At 38.3% G+C, this 20,062-nt stretch overlaps 1 protein-coding gene across 3 annotated transcripts in view; it reads right to left on the reverse strand.

Moving 5' to 3' along the window:
• The window catches only part of LOC148845850 (vacuolar protein sorting-associated protein, putative (DUF1162)), a 167,027-nt gene that overhangs the window by 125,153 nt on the left and 21,812 nt on the right, over positions 1-20,062 (reverse strand). For 2 of the 3 annotated variants that reach the window (XR_016102214.1, XM_088954901.1), the window contains 5 exons: positions 17,326-17,527; positions 9,535-9,603; positions 9,335-9,414; positions 6,949-7,098; positions 2,197-2,260 (listed from right to left, as the gene is read on the reverse strand). Coding sequence is in view for 1 of the 3 variants with exons in the window: in XM_088954901.1 (XP_088811027.1) it covers positions 2,197-2,260; positions 6,949-7,098; positions 9,335-9,414; positions 9,535-9,603; positions 17,326-17,527 (565 nt within the window). In the remaining 2 variants the exon portion in view is untranslated. Of the gene's footprint in view, positions 1-2,196; positions 2,261-6,948; positions 7,099-9,334; positions 9,415-9,534; positions 9,604-17,325; positions 17,528-20,062 lie in introns of those variants that run through there. The other variant, XM_088954902.1, reaches the window with a different exon arrangement.

Below are 20,062 nucleotides of genomic sequence, written 5' to 3' on the forward strand. Positions count from 1 at the left end.
ATTAGGGCTTCTGTCTGATGGGCTCACTTTCCTACATTGCCATACATGTTCCAAAATTAAACACCAATCTACTTTCTGTCAGTACTCGTCACTTATAAATCCTCTACACCTCACCACCTTGCATCCAAGGAAAGGCTACCTACAATAGTCTTACTATAAGTTCAAACTGTTCAGTAGCATTCTTTCGTGATTGTTGTGTTTTTCAAGATCTGGCTTCAAGGAATATGATTGAGAGTGGCTGTGAGAAAGATGGGATCTATCAGCTTGAGTCTACTGCTTCAGCCTACCAGAGTCAACATCATGGGAGTAATGTGTCATCTGACTATCTGAGTGTGCAGAATATCTGATTGAGTCATGTTTGATGTTTCTTTTAGTTCTTTGAGGGTCATGTTTGATGTTTCTTTTAGTTCTTTGAGGGTCATGTTTCTAGATTTTCTTAAGTTTACCAGTATGTCTAGTTCTCAATGTGAAGGGTGATTCAAATTGGGTGTTAAGAAGTCAAACTTGCTATACAAGTAATGATTCCACTAAGATTACCCATCTGTTTCCTTAGTTACACAGAAGACCGTATTATCCTTATCCTATGGGAGAGAATTCTGTTCTGGATTTCGCTCTCCACAGTTCCTCTTCGTATCTCCTCCATTTGGGAGGTGGCTAATGGTAAAGTAAATACTTGTGACAATCTTCAGAAGAAAACGCTTGGCTTGATACATCTCTCCTAATGTGTATTTTATGCTATAGAGATGGGGAATCCACAGGACATCTCATAAATTGTCAGGTTGCAAGAAGTTTGTGGCAATTTTTCCTTAATTCAATAAACTACAGTTTGACACCCCAAAATTCTGTTGGAGATTTCATTGTCAAATGGCATGGCCTGAATTTCAAGTTCAGAAGGAGATGCAGATGCTTTTCGAAGGGTATTACTCAGGCTGTTACTTATGCTGTTAATAGGTCTGAATCTAGGTGATTTGCAAAGAAATTGACTTCAAATCACACACTGCCCCAGCTAATAATCAGTGTCTACACCCTCTTCCTCCCAGGCAGGAGAGGGACATTTTATATAACTTTGATGGTAATTTCAGAAAAACCCTAGAAGCTTCTCCTAAGGCTGGAATAGGAGGCCTGTTACACTGAATGAATGGTGAAATCATTTGGGTGTAAAGTGGCCCTATCCCAGCAACACATGCAGTAAGGGTAGAGACTCATGCCCTTCTAAAGAGCCTTAAAGTCATATCTCTGCATATCAGCACCTTAGCAGTAGGACACTCAAGGAATGCCATAAATTGGGCAAACAAATCCTGATTCTGGCCCCTGGATGATCTTCCACTTTTTGCATGAAATGCAAGAATAATCAGCATCAATGAACTGCATTTTAAGATAGATTCCCAGGGAATTGAATCCGTTAGCAGACGGTTTAGCTAAATCTGGGTTGGGAAGGGATTTTTGTATAGTACGAAAACAATGCCTCATACAGTCATACTTAAGTGGGTGTTTTTTTTTCAAAGCCTTTTTTCCTAAGCGGATAATTTGTATATCTTCTAATGTACATCCTTCCCCCTTTTGATCAATGAATATATGTTTATCTTTTTCCCTAAAAAAATAAAAAGAACTCTGTTCTGGATTTGAGTTATTGAAATGTTACTAAGGAATTAATAAAGCAATGAACTTTTTCCCAAAGCCATGAATTATTATCACTGGGTTTTCTACTCTCATGTATCTTCATGTTTTGTTGTATACTTGTATTTAACTGTTGCTAGTTGCTGCAATACCATACTTTCTGTTCATTGTGAAAAAAGTAACATGTTAATAATGGTCATTTTCAGGTTTGATGTGCTTCTTAATTTTCTGCACTTCCCAGTCAGGATACCTCATTATACACATTTGATAGAGAATTGAACCAGATCAATAGAAGAAAGAGACCATTCAATTTTATAGTATCAGCCTTCAGTAATCGATATCTCCAAACTTTTCCTTTTTGCCAACAGCAACCCAAAAACAACAAAAAGAATGTGGACATAGATGAAGAAGAGGAAAAAAGAAGTCAAATCCAACTACTTTTCCAGACAATAAGAAAGGAAACTCAGGAATAATATATTGAAAACTATAAGGCAGTTTTTGCTTATTAAAAGCTTATCATCAACAGCTCATCCACTATGGTAAATACAAATATAAAAAGGAAAAAAAAACAGCGCATACCAGTTCTTGTCGGAGAAAATTCAGTTTAGTTTTATATAAGTTTACATACTTGCGGCAATAACTTCTGCATTTAAGAAAAACACGTTTTAATCAAGTAGCCAGAATGTAGAATCAACACAACTTTGGACGAAGAGAGCTAAATTTACAAAAGATAGATACATGAGAAATAACAAAGAAAAATATAGGGTAGATTCAATTCCATGATTTCTATGCTTGGATAATATTATGACTATTGATACACTTTTTTTTATCAGTAACAATAAACTTTATTAATGATATGAAACTATGTGAAACTTAAGGTACAAAAGGGTTCGTAAAATGTCTTAACTCCCCACCAACGAATACAGTGGAAGAAAGTCAAAAGTTAGCCCAAAAAATAGATTCCCTATTCACCCCTTTCTTGGCTAACCCATCAGCAAATGAATTAGCAGTCCTCTTCACCCAGCTGTAATGCACCACAATATCCCTATTCAACCATTTGAATTTTTTCTTCTCATTGTTGTGACTCCACAAACCGCTGTCTTCTTCCTTCTGCCACTTAATCACCACTTCCGAGTCACCTTCAAGGACCAAACATCTGATGTTCAACTCTCTTGCTCTTTGGATACCTTCCAGGGCTGCAAGAATCTCAGCCCTAAGAGAGTCTCCTTCCACAATTGAGCCTGAGAACATAGCAGTGATAGCCCCATCCTCATTCCTGGACACACCCCCAACCCCAGAAGGCCCTGGGTTCCTTAAGCAGCTGCCATCAAAATTCAGTTTTATGAACCCAGAGGGAGAAGGGGACCAAGAAGGACTACAAGTCCTCTTACATAGGGCAGAGGAAGCTATCTCTTTCCAATTTCTTACCAAATCAGCCACAGAATAATCTGAGAACAGCTCCATAGTTTTCAGCCAATGTGCCACCCTTAACAGTATTAGATCTAATAAGTCTTCAAGGGTTCTTTCCTTGTCTGAAAATATTCGTGAGTTTCTTTCTTCCCATAGGGTCCAACACACTGCTGCCCTAATGCTTCTCCACATAATCTTCCCTCTCTTCTTCAGCCATCTGAAAAAAAAAGAAGAGAACAAGCTTTGGACGTCCCCAGGGGGAATCCAAACACACCTAAAAAGGGAAAAAGTCCACTCCCATACTGATTTAGCAACCGAACAAGTAACCATAAGATGGTAACCAGTTTCCCCATCAGCTTTACATAGAGTACACCTATTAGGAAGTAAACAAGAATTGGGTCACTTTTTCTGAAGTAGGTCATTTGTGTTAATTCTTTCCAAGAAAGTTTCCCAACAAAAACTACCAACCCGAGGAGGAATGGGCTTACTCCAAATTTCTTTAACCAGGAAAGACAACCCAATAGGATCAGAAGGCTGAGTTAATGTCTCAAAAAACGAAGCACAAGAGAAAACACCTGATGTGGAAGGAACCCAAAATCTGGTATCCTCCTTATTCGGGTCCAAGAAAACATTTTCAAGGATGGCTAACAAAGACATGATGTGGCCCAAATCTGTATCCCTAATTGCCCTTCTCAGACCTAGGTTCCACTCAAAACCAAAAGGAGAGTCTGAAGGGCTTAAGAAGGATGATATGGGTTCATTCTTCAAATCTGATAGAGCATACAATGAGGGAAATTGGTCCATCGAGTCCCCAACCCAAAGTTGTTCCCAAAATTTTATTCTATTACCGGAGTTAAGACCATACCTGATCCAAGGGGAGAAGACTAGAAGCAACTTATATATGGTTTTCCAAGGAGAGGCAGCTGTAGCCCTTGCCAAAATTCCAAGTTCCCAACCATTGTCTTCCAACTCATGTATGCTAGCAACTTATATATCTGTACAAGCGACTCCTTTACCAAAGCCTCCGGGAGCTTTAGGAGTCTAAGAAGGTTTTTCGAAACCACAGCATTAGAGGAGGTTGCAGGGGTCGATTTGGACGATGATAGACCCCCACAACCGTCCCCCAACCTTTGGGCCAGGTTGCTCACCTGATTTTTTAGGTCACATGACCCAGTTAAGATATAAGTTGGGGTTGGGCTGTCTGGTTCAATCAGTTTAACCCCCAGGTTGATTTTTGGCACATTTTCAAATTGTTTCCCCTATTGTCGCCCCATAACTGCCACCCACCTCAGCGTAGGATCTTTTAGTAACCCCACGATCAAGAATGAAAGGCCCAAATTCTAATCCCTCTTTAGAAATCTGGCCAAACTCTTTTGAATGCATAGCCTAAGCAATTACCTTTTCTTTGCAACAATGGTTAGACTTCTTCACACTTTCCTTCCTTGACCTTGCCACGCCATTGTCTTCTACCTCCCACAAGCTTCCCCATAGTCTCTCCTCCACCGATGACAGCAATCATACCACCATGTCCAGCTTCACCATTCTCAGTATTGTTTCTAGTTTAACCCCTCTCACTTTCAAAGGTGCTGCACTGAGATTGGTTGCATCTTCCAGGACTCCTCTGCACAGAGCTGCAATTTTCTTTAAGTTTTCATGGGACCATAGAAGAAATGGGAGTCCTAGCACTTTCAAACGGAAGATTTCCACAAGGTGTATATTTTGTCATGTATCACAATTTTTGCCATATGGCATATATTTTTGCCATGTGCCACAAATTTTACCTCATAGCATATTATTTCATGTCACAAATTTTTCCACCTGGCATATATTTTGTGATGTTTTTGCCATCTGACATATTTTTCTCTGTCACAAATTTTACCAAGTGCATAGTTGTCAAGGCGACTAGGCGGTTTTCAAACTTCACCTCGCCCAAACGCCATGCAAAGTTTGTATAAGGCGCACGCCTAGGCGACTAGGTGGGCGCTTAACTCCAAGGCACACACCTAGACTAGATGCAAGACACATTAATACATTGATCCTTTAATATTTTTATATTGTTTTTTACTTTTCTTTTGCTGCAAATAGTTTTTGTTATTACAATAGAACCTATCACACATTATCACTCTTTTTATTAGAAGAAGAGTGCCATCTTTTTATGGTTTCATTTTCATGGCAGAACTGAATAGAAGAGGGAGAGCTGTCCGGTCAGGTATGTTTCACACACAGTCCAACTCCAACTGTTGCTGCAACGCTGCATAACCAACTAGAAGTCTAAACAATTTCGAATATGCCAGGTAGTCAAATGAATCATCTTCTTCTCAGTTTTCAGCCCGCCTATTCTTCCTCCTACCCTCTTTGTTTTCAACCTTTTTTTTTCTTCCTTTTTGTTGGTTCTTCCTGTTTTTGTCTTTTCCATATGTTTTTTGCATGAAATTTTTTTTTTTTTTGGAATCAAACAGGGGCTCCACCCCCTTCGTTTCTTCTTCATTTTCCTGCAAACTTTTCACCCTTTTACCTGCACTTTTGTCCTCCTCAATGGTAACCTGGAATAAGGGTTCCGCCTCCTTGTTTTTCTTGGTCTAAAACAGCAGTGGAGCCCCTTGTTTTTTTTTTCTTTTTTTGGTCTAAAACAGGGCTCTGACTCCCTGTTTTCTCCTTAAGTTCTTTTTCTTTTCTTGGTCAAACACGGGCTACAGTTCTTCTTTTTAAGTCCGAATTTCTATTTCTAATATTCTGTGTTGCATGCTTTAAGCCTACAAGAATCATAAGTAGAAAATTTAGTTTAGAGGTTTGTAGGTTAATGTAAAAAACCAAGTAACTAGCTCATGAAGGGTAGAAACACATAGGCCTACTATTTTCTGATTTCATCGCCTAGGCGAGGCCTGGGCGCCCCTTGGTCGCCTAGCCTCACCTGGGCGCCTTGAAAACTATGAACAAGTGCATGCCTTGTTGTGCTTATAACACACTTGGTAATGCCACATAAATTTGCACCTTACTGCATTTTGTGAAAAGCATATTGGTCCTGTTCAAGAATAAAAACCTATTCAAGGACCTCACCTAACAGCTTAAGCTTTTAGGTTGAATGCTTCTTTGAGATGGTATCAAAGCCTTTTTGACCAAGTGGCCCAGTGATCAATCCTTGCCACCCTATTATAATTACTTAAATTTCAGCACAAGGTATGGGTGGGTCTATGCTTGTCCACGCTTCAAGCCCAACGGGCTTTCACATGAGGGGGCACATTAGAGAATAAAAAACTGTTCAAGAACCTCACCTAACAGCTTAAGCTTTTAGGTTGAATGGTTCTTTGAGAGGCTCAACCAAGGTGCGTAGCAGAAGCATGAAGTAATCAGAATGACTTTGAGCTTTTTGTTGTAGATTTACACTTTCTTTCAAGGAATCTACTTGTTGCAAAGCACAAACTTACTTAAAAAAGCTTATCCAAACACAACCTTAATTTTTAATTTAATGAAATTCTTATCACCTAGGCGATTAAGTGCCCCATTGTTGCCCAGAATCACCTAGACGCCTTGACAACTATACTCATAAAGTCTAAAAGACAACTTTGCAATGTATTATTTTGTCCATTAAACCTTTGTTTCTTGGCTTTGTATGATGATTTTGAACAAAATAATAATAAAAAATATATTTTTATTTTGTTATTTCATAAAATACCAATGTATGTTTTTGCATATATCACAATGTTTCCACCATATTTTAATTTTACAATATTTCCATATGCCATTTCTGACATATTTCCTATATTAGGATCTAACATTTCTACCAAACCAAAATTTTAACCCTTGATTCAAAAGTCATACTTTACTAAATGGCACAAACGAAATAAGCTTATTATTTGCAAATAGGAAAAGAAAACATACCAATCAACTATTATTTGAAAATAAAGCAAAATAGGGACTTACATCCGCCAACCAAAGTATCTCCAAGATGTCTTCCTCAACCTGCTACGAACATCTGACAATACAGATTCTTGTGCATAATGCCACCACAGCTTTTGCCACCCCTTTAATTTCCTTGATAAAGGACTACACCAAGGCCAGTAACGCCCATATCTGTGGCATTAGAGTACAGATATTAAGGTTTATCAGGATATGCTGTATTTGGGAAACTTAATACAGATATTAACTGGACAGATATGCAATACACAACCTAGACACAATGATGATTTGCTTCTCCAGATCAGTAACAAAGAAAACTTTATTGTTATTAAAAGTATAAAATAAGCAACAAGAGAGAAGGGTGATAAATCTTTTTTCATAGGAGAAACTTTATAGAGAAACTAGAAAAAGAAAACAACACCAAATTAATATTAACTCTTAGTGCCCGTTTGGGAGGGCTTCCACGCAGCAGCTTCTGGCTTGGTAAAGTACACCCCACAAACTATGTTTGGTGAAAAACCTGGAATGCCCCAATATGCTTTCATTCAGCCAAGTAACCGACTTTCTAGTGAAGCTAGTTTCAGTATCTTCTTCAAAGAGGCTCAGTGAAGCAGCTCAGTCAAAGTTAGAGCCCTTTCAAACAGCCCTTAATGTTGCACTAATTCCTCATCCCACTGGATGTGAAAATCAGATTTGCTCATGCACTTAAAGTTATTGTTGGTTAAGAGCAGCCACTAGAAAGGAACATTTACCCTTTACAAACCCTATGAAAAGAACAAAATTGATCTTCAAAAATTCTATGGTTTCTTTCCTTCCAAATGCCATAATCTTGCAAAGGTGCCATCCTCCATTAAATTGCATCCCTCACTTCTAAAAAATTTACTGACCAACATTGTAGAAGCAGAGGCAAATAGGCTGGAACTCTCCAGTACAATATGACCAATTTGTTCGTGCACTAAAGAAAATAACCACTCAATATCATCCCTTGACTTCTATGAAGTACCAATATTATTTTCTCACTGTCACCTCTTTTTGCCAAAATAAAACATAGATAATTTTCAATAACTGGTTACACTTTCATTTATATTAAATATAAACTCCACCCAAATGAAACCATGGTTTGTAATATTGGTAATGTTTGGTGACATATTCCAGAAATCTGTCCATTTCATTAGGGAGTGGTATGAAATATTCCAAGGATCCTTTTTCTAAATATCTCTAATGCATTGTCAATATATCAAGGATATTTTGAATTTCATTGAAAAATTAAACATCATCATCATCATTTAAGCCTTGTCCCTACTATATGTTGCATGAATCCTGTTTCACCATTCCATTGTGTTCAATGCCATGACAAATTAAATATATGAAATTTAAAATTTTAGAACATTATCAAAACTTCCCATATTTTGTTAAAATTATCAAAAAGAAAAAAAAGACAGCCATAAAAGAGACTCTTAACTTAATCAAAATATATAGTAAGAAAAAAAAAAAGAAGTCAAAATGGAAAGTGAACGACATACTACAGACGAGAAGACTAAAAGGCTTAAAGGGAAACAGAGAGATACTCTTGTTTGATATATACAATTATTTCTATGCTTTTTTACGTCTTAAATGTGTAATTATACTTCTAACAATCTAGAATGTTTCATCAACAAATTCCATGATTTTAGTAATTTTTCCTAATTTCGTTAGATTTCCCAAATATCTTAATAAAAATAGCGAAGTGATTTCAAATATCTAAATTCCTTAGATTTTCCAAAGTACACCACAATGTTTTAAAACGTGGAGGCGTGATGCAAGGCGTTCCACTACCTAGAGGTGTGAGGCATAGTTCAGAACGCAAGAGGCGTAAGCCTCCCAAACACAAAGAGGTATAAGCCTCCTTAAGAGGAGGGTTAGGAGAAGGAAGGGGGATCTCATTTTTTCATTATTTTTAATAAAAAACTTTTATATTAAGAAGAATGAAGATGCATAACATTAGTTGAAAGGGGGGTCTTGTTGAAGCGGAGGCGTATGCCTCCCACGCCTTTTAAAACACTGGTACACCAATTGAAATTTAACTTTAACACCAAAAAAAAAAATTAACTTTAGAATATGCTGTGGTGGGTGACCATGGAATACTAGGTCTATCAATTTCTAGTTACTAAAATGATTTCACACTCCTAGGATCATACACGACCATAGATAAAATGATTTCAGCATGCAAAATGTTTAGTACAAAGCCAACTAATAGACCGATTTATATTTGTAAAAGTGAGAAAATAACTAAAACGATATTATTCAAACACAAATTTTGTGGTGCATAAAATGGTTGATGGATTAATCAAAATGGTGATAAATATTGCACTAGCAAAAGGTGAGGGGGGAGGAAAGGTAGAAACAAACATTAGGAATTATCATCACTTACTTCTTTCTCAACTGACAGATGCATAAATAATCCCAAACAATTAAGATTCGCTGCATCTGAACCTCATTCATTGACATCACCTAATAATTTTCCACAGTACACAAAAAGGTTACGTAATATATAACAGGGCCAACCAACTAAATACTAACTATAAATTAAATTAACTTAAAAATTGACAGCACAATGCGAAAAGGACTAACCAGAGCATTTATTTCAGCCCTAACAGAATATTGTGGTATGCCATTCTCAACCTTCCCAGATCTGTTTACCTATATCACAGAAACAAATTCATGAAATAGCTTAACATTTTATCATACAGATGAATGTTTAAGAAATGTAAAAGCAAATTCAGAAATTATGGCTGGTATACTGGATGTTCAGCAGTCGAGAGAATTAAATATAGAAAGACAATCATTGAAGGTGATTCTAAAGTGCTTAGTAGATAGCTAATGAAAAATGAAACAGCATTTTAGTCCTAAAGAAATGAAATAAAGCAATTTATGTGACCAACTAGGAATGTTCAAATTTAAAGTAAATGGGTTCAAAGATCAGTAAATTGTATGCCTGATGCTTTAGATAAACAGAGGATGGATAGAGCTCAGTTTTTGGTCTCAATCACAAATTAAATTTTAAAGGAAGTAAAATCTGCTATCTGCAAAAAGTCTATGTAATCTTTGCACGTATTTACTGCTTTTAATAAAATTGAACCATTACCTATCAAAAAATGTAAGCAAATTCAGAAATAAGAAAAGAGAATCTACCAAAAAATGAAATAAAAAAAAAATAATAAAGAGTGGAGTAATAATGGCAATGTCAACTTTATTCAATGTATCATATTGCCGTGAATAACAATGGCATGTCATCATTCTACTAGGAACCATGTTTGAAAGAAATCATGAAACTTTTCCTTTAAAAATAACTAAGTATTCTGATAAGATAAATTTTAATAAATTAATGATCAAAGATCCTATCAGAACCCTAAAAGTAAAGGATAATTGGGCATGAGTAGCACTAGGATGGGTGACCTCCTGGAAAGTCCCCATGTTGCACCACTCCACTAAAACTTCAGAAATGTTTTTAGTAAAAAGAGAACACTTCAGAAGCTCTGAAGTATTAAGTTACCCATTACAAAATTCTGAAGTATCGACAATCTCTCCCTAAGGAACATTTGATCAAGTGAGAGCAGGTTAGAAAACCTAAGGAACAAGGGGGTTTAGGAATTGGGAACATCCTATTAAGGAACACAGCTCTACTAGGTAAATGGCTTTGGAGTCTTCCCTTTGAGAGCGACAGACTACGGCACAAAGTGATTGAGAGCATTCAAGGGGTGGATGGATATGGCTGGGATGCAAAAATTTCCTCTCACAGTTCTTCGGCTTCTCCTTGGAAAGCAATTCATGAAATCTACCCTACTTTCCTCAATTCCATCCAGTTCAATGTGGGACAAGGTAATAAAATTCTGTTTTGGGAAGATGTATGGGTAGGGGAAACCCCACATAAAGACCAATTTCCTGATCTCTTTGTGCTATCTAACCTCAAGGGAGAAGCTATATTCATGTTGGGAACACCGTGTCCAAATGGTGTGAACTGGAACTTGGGCAAGTCCACTTGGACCCTTCGCTGGATGATTCTAGAATCTGGGTAAGCTCTCCAGGCAGTATCTTTTCTTGCTCTTCTTTCTTCAGAATATTTGCTTCCCCCAACCCCCTAGGTGGGGATTTCCCTGTGAAAGAAATTTGGTGCAAGCCTGTTCCCCCGAAGATTCAAGTCTTCTGTTGGGAAATATTCCCTGGTAAGGTAAACACTTGCAATATACTGCAGAGTGGTGAAACCCTACCTCATTTATTGATATCTGTTTTTCTTTTGTGCTCCAAATTTGGGAATTCTTTTGTACTCTCTTTGGCTGCAGGTAGGTTCCCCTTCAAGATGTGGCAAGACTCTTCAACCGTGACTTCTTGAGACAATGGAAGAAAAAAGGGATGGTAATGTGGAAAGCAACAAAGGCAGCAATTTGTTGGGTAATATGGGAAGAGAGGAATAACAAGATTTTCCCGAAAAAAAGCATAACAGTAGAGGAAGTGATTGATAGCATTAAAGTGAAAGTAGCTCATTGGGTAAAACCCTTGGATAGCTTTCAAGTTTTCTCAGTCACATACATTCTAATAACCTGGTCTTAAGTAGCACAGTCCTCGAGAGTAAGAGATAAAGTAAAGTAAGGCTGGAGTGGAAACCACCAGAAGGCAATAAAGTGAAACCGAATTTTGATAGGAGCTCCTTTGGAGATCCAGGCATTTCAAGAGTAGGAGGAGTATTCAGAAATTCTGAAAGGAGGATATTGGGTATGTTCTCAGGACCGATTGGCACCGGAAACTCACTGATGGCTGAACTTTTGGCATTATTACAAGGGTTAAAGTTGGCCGAACAATTAGAATACAGAAATGTAGAGGTGGAAGGGGACTCAAAAGTAGTAATTTCCTGGGCAGCAAACAGCAGCCATACCTTGTGGACGTTTAAACATGTGAACAGGGAAGTGGAAAAGATTGCAAAGGAGGTTGAGGCTGAATTTAAATGGGTCTGAAGAACTGCAAATGGGCTAGCTGATGTTTTAGCAAAACAGGGAGCATTGAGACAGCAACTATTTTGGGCTGCACTGTAATGAGGGATAGAATAGAGTGATTAAAGGGATCAACAGTCCCATCACCAAGTTGTATAAACTGTTTACAATCTGAAATTTAATAAAATACATGTTCACTGATAAAAAAAAAAGGTCCCAATCAGTAACTGATGGTCGATATGCCATTGACTTTCACTAAACTTGGTTCAAAGATCCACCTGTTCCATTCTCTCCAAATAGCCCAACAGACTGCAAAAGGAGTGATGCGCCAAAAGATCTTATCTTTCTTGCTGCTTATCAATTTTGGCCATTTAGTTAGTATCTCCTTACATTGGAGTACAACCAACAAAGAAGCCTTAAATAATACATAAAAGAAAGACCGAACAAGAGTATTTGGACAGTTTAGGAGAAGAGGAACACAAGAACCTTCAAAGAGCAAGATAAATGGAGGCTTTAATCAAGTACATCTCAATAAAGGTAGCATATTGGACATAATCATTTAAATCCTACTCATCATTCTCCTTTAATAACTAAGGTCCAAAATATCAATACAGGCCGATATGTTGGATGGGGCGTATCAGTCTGTAATAGAAGCTTGCCTTCCTTTTTTTACTCCCTGTTTAACGCGTTTTTCCGCGCGGTCTATCGGCAATTTACAAGCTCGAAAGACCGCTATTCGGTCTTTTCCCATTGGTTCACGGTACATCTAGCCACCAAAAGCCAACGCGTTGAAAAGACGCAAGAATCCCAAAACGGGCGATTTTCAGGAAGCTCCAAATGGAGCTATTGTGTTTTTTTTTCTAATCATCTTCATGCGGAAAGACACACCTTAACCAACCGGGCTTCAAGCTGCTCAGATCTTAATGCAAAAGCTAAATGTGTCTTTTGACTGTCAAAGCTACTAGAAGCTCTTCCCAAAAAGACTTTCCAAACAGCCTTTTAGTTTTTTTCTCTCAAACTGGTTCAAGGGGATCAGTTTAAGGCCCACCTACCTCCTGAAATAGGTGGGACCCCGAAACACTATGTATAGGGGTGTATCGAAGGGTCACCGATACGATACGTATCAGCTGTTACGTCCCGATACATGACAAAATTTTAATCCTTGTTAATAACATTATGAGGAAGTGGAGGGAGAAATGGCTGCAACCTCTACTAAGAGGCATGTAGGTAATAGACAATGGAGATCACCTCAAAAAGATTTTTCTTAAGCTCGAAATATAGGTATGATTAACAATAAGGCAGCACCCTCGAATAACCAGTGTTTAGAGAACTGGACCGTACTAGCCGGTTGAACCGTGACCCGGGGCCTTGACTGGTTCGGTCATGCCCCAATAACAGGACTTGCTCAAAGCCCACTGAAAACTGGATGACCAGCCGGTTGAACCGGAAAACTGGTGAACCGGTCCCAATTTCATGAAACCGCCCGGGTCCATATATAAGTGAAATTTTAAAATGTTGTTAATAAGATCTGAGCCCAAGACCTCTTATTTTCACAGATTACTTAATTACCACTAACCCACCTCTTTACTTATGCTAATTAACGATTATTTATTAATTATTATACATATTACATTATTATGCATGTATTTTAAAGAAAATGTAAGTCAAAAGGCTTGAACCCTAGTCATTTGTTTTCAAATTTGAGAAGCTTACCATCAATCCACATATTTAAGTACATTAAAAGTTGTAAAATATATTATATATAGTATTTATATGACCCGTAGTATATATATGTATATGCCACGTCATCATGGTCCGACTCTAGATCTCATCCAAGAAATTAGACCCCTTCAGACCATTGGCCTATAGCCCTGCGGACAGACAAGGTTCTGAAAGTAAAATCCCCATTTAGGATGGAAAAAATGTGGACCTTGCACAAGGACTTTAACAAGAAAGTACGATCCTGTTGAGAGGAATACAAAGTAGAGGGTTGGGCTGGATACAGATTTCAACAAAAGCTGAAATACCTAAAAAGAAAGATGAAAATCTGGGGGAAAAAAGAATTCAAATCTTTTGTAGAGGAAAAAAGTACTATCCTCTTGGAGCTCAAGAATCTAGACCAAAAGGATTAAGTAGGTACCTTGGATGGAGAAGGAAAGAGGAGAAGAGAAGCCTTGAGAAACTCCTGGGAGAACGTTGTTAGAAGGGAGGAAATCTTTTGGAGACAAAGGTCTAGGATCAAATGGTTAAAGGAAGGTGACAATAACTCAAAATTCTTCCACAATCACGCCTCAGGAAGGCGTAGGAAAAACTACATCTCAAGAATTAAAGTTAACCAAAGGGAGGTAGAAGATGCGGAGGAGTTAGCAGAGACTTTTCTTAACCACTTTAAAAAGCTCTATTCCAAGGAAGTTTCAGAAATCTAACTCTGAGAAGCTGGGATGGGCCGACCCTAACAGAAGAAAAGAGGAATTGGCTAGAAAGTGAATTTCAGGAACAAGGGAAGCAATTTTTGACATGGATGGAGACAGAGCCCCCGGGCCAGATGGTTTTCCTATCTTCTTTTTTCAGACCTGTTGTGACATAATAAAAGAAGATCTTTTGGAGGTTTTTAAGGAGTTTCACTCGGCTGTTGTAAACAAAGGTAAAAACTCAACTTTCATTTGTCTCATTCCAAAAAAAGGTGTCTTGGAAGTAAAGGACTTCAGGCCCATAAGTTAAGTAGGGAGTGTATATAAAATTTTGGCAAAGGTGTTGGCAAAAAGGACCAGAGAAATCCTAGGAGATTTGGTTTCTCCTAATCGGTTTGCTTTTGTGAAAGATCGACAAATTGTGGACAGTATCCTAATAGCAAATGAAAGTGTTGAAGAGAGAAGGAAGAGTGGCAGGTCGGGTCTACTTGTAAAACTAGACCTTGAAAAGGTGTATGACAAAGTAGATTGGGATTACCTCTTCCAAGTCTTGAAACTGAGGGGTTTTGGAGTTAAATGGTTGCAGTGGATTAAAAGAATGCATAAGCTCAACCTGGTTTTCAATTCTACTGAATGGAGAGACAGAGTCGAAATGTTATTTAAAGGTAAGCAGATGTCTTCGGCAGGGATGCCCCCTCTCTCCCTTTCTTTTCACTCTGGTGATGGATGTATTTAGTCAGCTTGTAGACAAAGCAAAATATCTGAATTTAATAAAAGGCTTTGAAGAGGTGCACTTAACATTTCCCACCTCCAATTTGCAGATGATATAATTCTTTTCCTAGAAGCCAGCCGATCTGGAAAACATAACAAATGTGAAAAGGGTTCTAAATTGTTTTGAACAAGTCATCAAGCTAAGGGTTAACTTCACAAAGAGTAGCATAGTGACAATCAATTCAGTTGAAGAAGCTCTTGTGGATAGGTTCAAGGATATTCTGAACTATTGAGTGGAAAACCTTCCCCTAACCTATTTAGGCTTACCTTTGGGTGGGAACCCAAAAAGTCAAAGTTTTTGGGAGCCAATGTTGGAAAAATGCGAAAAAGACATTAGCCACTTGGAAACGATATTACCTATCAAAATCAGAACACAGATAGAGAAACTTCAAAGAGACTTCCTATGGGATGGTGGAAGGGAGAAAAGAAGTAATCTAGTGAGGTGGGCCCAGACTTGCAAATCAAAAGAGGCGGGAGGGTTGGAAATTGGTCACCTGAGAGAAGAACACTTCTCTACTTGGAAAATGACTGGAGATTTCCTAAAGAAACAAACTCTCTTTGGGCAGCTGTCATCACAAGTACAGGTTGGACATCAATCGTTGGGATTGCACCCTTCATTCAAACCGTGTAACTTCATTAAGCCCTTGGAAAGGTATCATCTCAACCTCTAACAAATTCTTTCCTTTCATAAGGTTTAAAGTGGGTAATGGTACTAAAATAAAAATCTGGACTGATCTGTGGTGGGGCAATACTACTCTAGCAGTTTCCTAGACGAAGAGTGATCTGATCTCTCACAATACCTTTAAATGTAATCAGTGGGCTTCCAGCTCAGACAAGTTTAAAGGAGTCTCTATAAACGACCTAAACAGGGATGCTGGCTTTTTTCCTTTTCTCCTCCCCCCCTTCACCCCTCTTCCCCATCAAAAGTGGCCCCTCACATAGGAGAGGAGGAAATTGGACCCTATGTTTCGATGCAAGTGCCTCAGGCAACCCTGGAACTGCTGGTGTTGGAGGAGTTTTAAGGGATGAAAATGGGCCGTGGAGACTCAGTCATTTTCTGACAGAAGCAAGGAACCTACTGGAAAAGACAAATGTTCATCTGTGCTGGATTACAAGGGATTTTAACGCTCTTGCAGATGGATTAGCAAAATTAGGTGCTCTTTTAGAAGTGTTGTACTGTGATAAGATCCCTCCTGTGAAACTTTCAGGGGTCTGATCCCTCCTGTGATAAGATCCTTCCTGGATTAGCAAAATTAGGCTTTGATGCCAAATCGAATATCACCTTCCTAATGACTAGATCCCACCAAAAAATCCAAGAACTAGGCAATCTATAGCAGATCAATCAGCCCTTTATTACTTCATGCAGTCGGCTGATCTAGAGTTGCATGAGAATGCTTCAAGAATCCTAGCCAAAGCTCTGATACCAAGTAGAAATCTGCTGAATTCAAAAATAAAAAAGAAAAAAAAAAGTAGTTTCTTGAAAAGAGAAGGAAGAGGGAAGAAGAAGAAGAGGTCTTGAAAAGAAAGAGAGCAAAAATCTGGCCGCCCCCTTCACTTAATATTTATATTAAAAATATAAGAGGAGTACAAAGACTATCATGCCCTAATAGGGCGGCAAAACATAAAACAGCATATAAAAGACTCAAATAAACAATAAAATTTGGACACATAACTGTTGTGGACCCCACTTCCTATCTAACAACTAACATAAAACATCTACTCTTAAAACAACACAAAATTGACTAATCTTCAACACTCTGAATATCAATATGAGGCTTCAAATAAATGAAATAGAACATGCAAATACAGCTTTGGATTTGACGCCTATTTACAATATCAAAAACTGCACAGAGGAACCCCTATTTAAAATACCAAAAAAGAATGTGCAACACAGCTTTGGATTTGAACCCACTTGTGGGGAAAAGCTGGAATACTAGTAAAATATAAGATGACCCAACACATTTTAATGGAGAACCTCTTTGTGTCAAATGGTATCAACCCATGAGACATATTTAAGTTGTTTTGGAAACCATGGGGTATATTTAAGTAGTTTAATAAAACTAAAGGGTATATTTAAGTAATTAACCCTGATTTAAATACAAAGAAGAATTGGAGGGTAGTAGCTGGCTAGCCTACAAAAAACAGGAGTACCAGGCACAATCTGGCAATGGCATTATTGTACTCATTATGTAATTATAAATCAATAAAATTTAGGTTGTTATAGATAAAAACAAAAACAGATCAGAAGTGCATACCACAAGAGATACAGCAACACCAAATGGTACAACTATATAATCACTTAAGCCACATTCAAATCTCGCATTACAGAATTGGGAGTCATTGCCATTATCATTATCAATGTTCAGAGTTCCCAGAGAAGTGCTACAATAGATCCCCAAACTTGAGATCTCCACAATCTTGTTCACTTGGCCACCTCTAAGTTTCACACCTGATAACCTGAAAAATGAAGCTCAAATTTAATTTCTAACTAAAAACTGGAATAAAGTCATCATTTAAGTTCAAGGACAGATAAAACAGAACTAAAAAACAATCTTTTACAACCTGAACACCAAAGCTCTTTCTTCTTAGTACTGGGAACAGCACTGTCCATAATTTAAACATGTTTTATCAGTATGTCCATAATTTAAACATTGCAATGGACTTGTGTAAGTATGCCAAACACAAAGAAACATCATTAAAGAATCAAGTCTCCTTTCACAACTTTCAGTAATTGGGTGATTGGGTCCCAAAAGTTGGAAGATCTGAGGTTTCCACCCAGGGGCAAACACAAACACTTTATAGGCCAGTTCTCTGTACAGTCCAGACTTCTTAACTCTTCTAGAAGCTCCAGAGGGACAGTGATGCCAGTGATGCTATTGCATTTGAGGCCAGTACCCACCTCAAAACAATTTAAAATCATTCCAAACTAATAAGATAGTCCTTCTTAGCCTCAAGAAAAATAGCATACTGTAAATGAGTCACATGGATTTCCTCTATTCCCACTTTGAAACCCTGAATAAGATTGGAGATGACAACTTTCTCCATAAAAGAATGTGAAAAGCAATGGAGAGAGAAGACAGCCTTGTCTACTTCCTCTAGAAGCTTTGAAGAAGAAGCCATGGGAAGAACCATTAATAAGATTAGAAAACCAAGCCGATTGAATACAGCTCTTCATGCATCTAATCCACCTGTCACCAAAACCTTTCAGCTTCAAAATATTACACAAACACCCCCAATCCACCCTATCATGAGCCTTTTCAAGGTCGAGCTTGCAAACCACACCTCCTTGTGGCCACTCTTTCTTTACAATTGCACCACTTCATTAGCTACAAGGACACTGTCAACTGTCTCCCTCTTAGTAAGGCACTTGGGTATAAGCCACCACCTCACCAACTACTTCCTTGAGACAATTGGCCAACACTTTGTCTATAGTTTTATAGAGACTCCCCAGAAGGCTAATTGATCTGAAGTCCTTAACCTCCAGAGTCCCCTCTTTCTTTGGAATGAGCTTAATAAAAGTAACATTGTTCCTCTTATTTACCTTGGCTGACATGTAGAAGTCCTCAAACAACTCTAGTAAATCATTTCTGATAAGATCCCAGCATTCATGGTGGAAGCCCAAAGAGAAACCATCTGGTCCTGGGGCTTTATCCTCACTCAAAGAGAACATTGCTTCTTTAACCTCATCTTCTGTAAATCTCCTTTCCAACCAAGCCTTGAGAATCCCTGAGAGTGTCTCCATCAAGAAGGTTCTCCAAACTCTCTCTTTAGAACAAGGTTTCTCGAAGAAGTCAATAATCTCTTTCCTTATTTGCCCAATGCCCTTCCACCACTTGACCATCCACCGAAATCTTCAAGATGGAATTGGCTCTTCTTCTTCCATTGGTGTATTTATGGAAAAAAAGAGGCATTATTATTCCCTTCTTTAATCCACTAGACCCTAGATCTCTGCCAGCAATAAATCTCCTCACAACAGATTAACATTTCCCAATCAGCCCTTAATTTCTTCCTTTCTTCCAGCTCTTCTCCATGTAACTGCCCAAAAAGTCTCTTTTAAATCCAGCAAAGAGATTCCTTCAAGAATTTTATGTTTTTCTTCTCCAAAAGGCTTAAATTTCCACCTGCTCCACTCCTTCAACTTCCTTTATACATGCTAAAGCTTCTTGGAGAACTTGTAGCCTGCCCATCCCTCTATTGAGTGTTCCCTCCACCACCATGCCACCTCTTTCTTCAAGTCGGGATGAAGAACCCACTGCCTCTCAAATCTAAAGGGTGCTTTAAACAACTTCACTCTATCTGTGTCCAAGACAAGCAGCCAGTGATCTGTAAGTACAATGGGGAACCGTCTCTTGAGAAACCATTGGGAAATGCTCCTCCCAATCTAAAGAGACAAGGAACCTATCCAGCCTACTACAAATTGCATCCAACTGCATACTGAACCAGGTAAAATTCGCACTTTGAAGCATAATCAATAAGAGAGCTATTTTGAATGAAGTTTGAGAACTTTCTCAGTTCATCCGATCACGTGTGGAATCTTGGGGGTAGAGACCTGGCTTACCCTAAGTCACCATGTTTGACTCAATCATCTTCTAAGGCGAGATGAGGATGTTGAACCAGATGTTCCACTCATGCACAAGGATTGAACATGGGAGAGAGAAGATGCTTATACTGTGGACTTTCTGCTTCACACAGGAAATACTCGAGGTGGAGCATGTCCTCATGAATGCTTTCTAGACCACCGCACTACCGCAGCTGCTCCCAATGAGCTTGAAGGTGGATCTTGACCAGAGGTGGAAACTCCTAACCTCAATCCAGCCATCGAAAGGCAGAGAGCTCTCCACCAAAGGGATAGGAGGTCACTTCTCTTATAAAAGATCCAGAGCGTACTTGCATTGAGATATGAAATATCCCTTTTAGATCTTGCCACCTCTCTCTCTACGCCAATAAATATTTAAGGTTTCCTAGAACTTTTTTTTGGATAATTAATTGAAA

This window comes from Nelumbo lutea, chromosome 7 (genome assembly GCF_056320005.1).
Source record: "Nelumbo lutea isolate HS-2025 chromosome 7, American lotus-T2T, whole genome shotgun sequence".
Taxonomy (NCBI): domain Eukaryota; kingdom Viridiplantae; phylum Streptophyta; class Magnoliopsida; order Proteales; family Nelumbonaceae; genus Nelumbo; species Nelumbo lutea.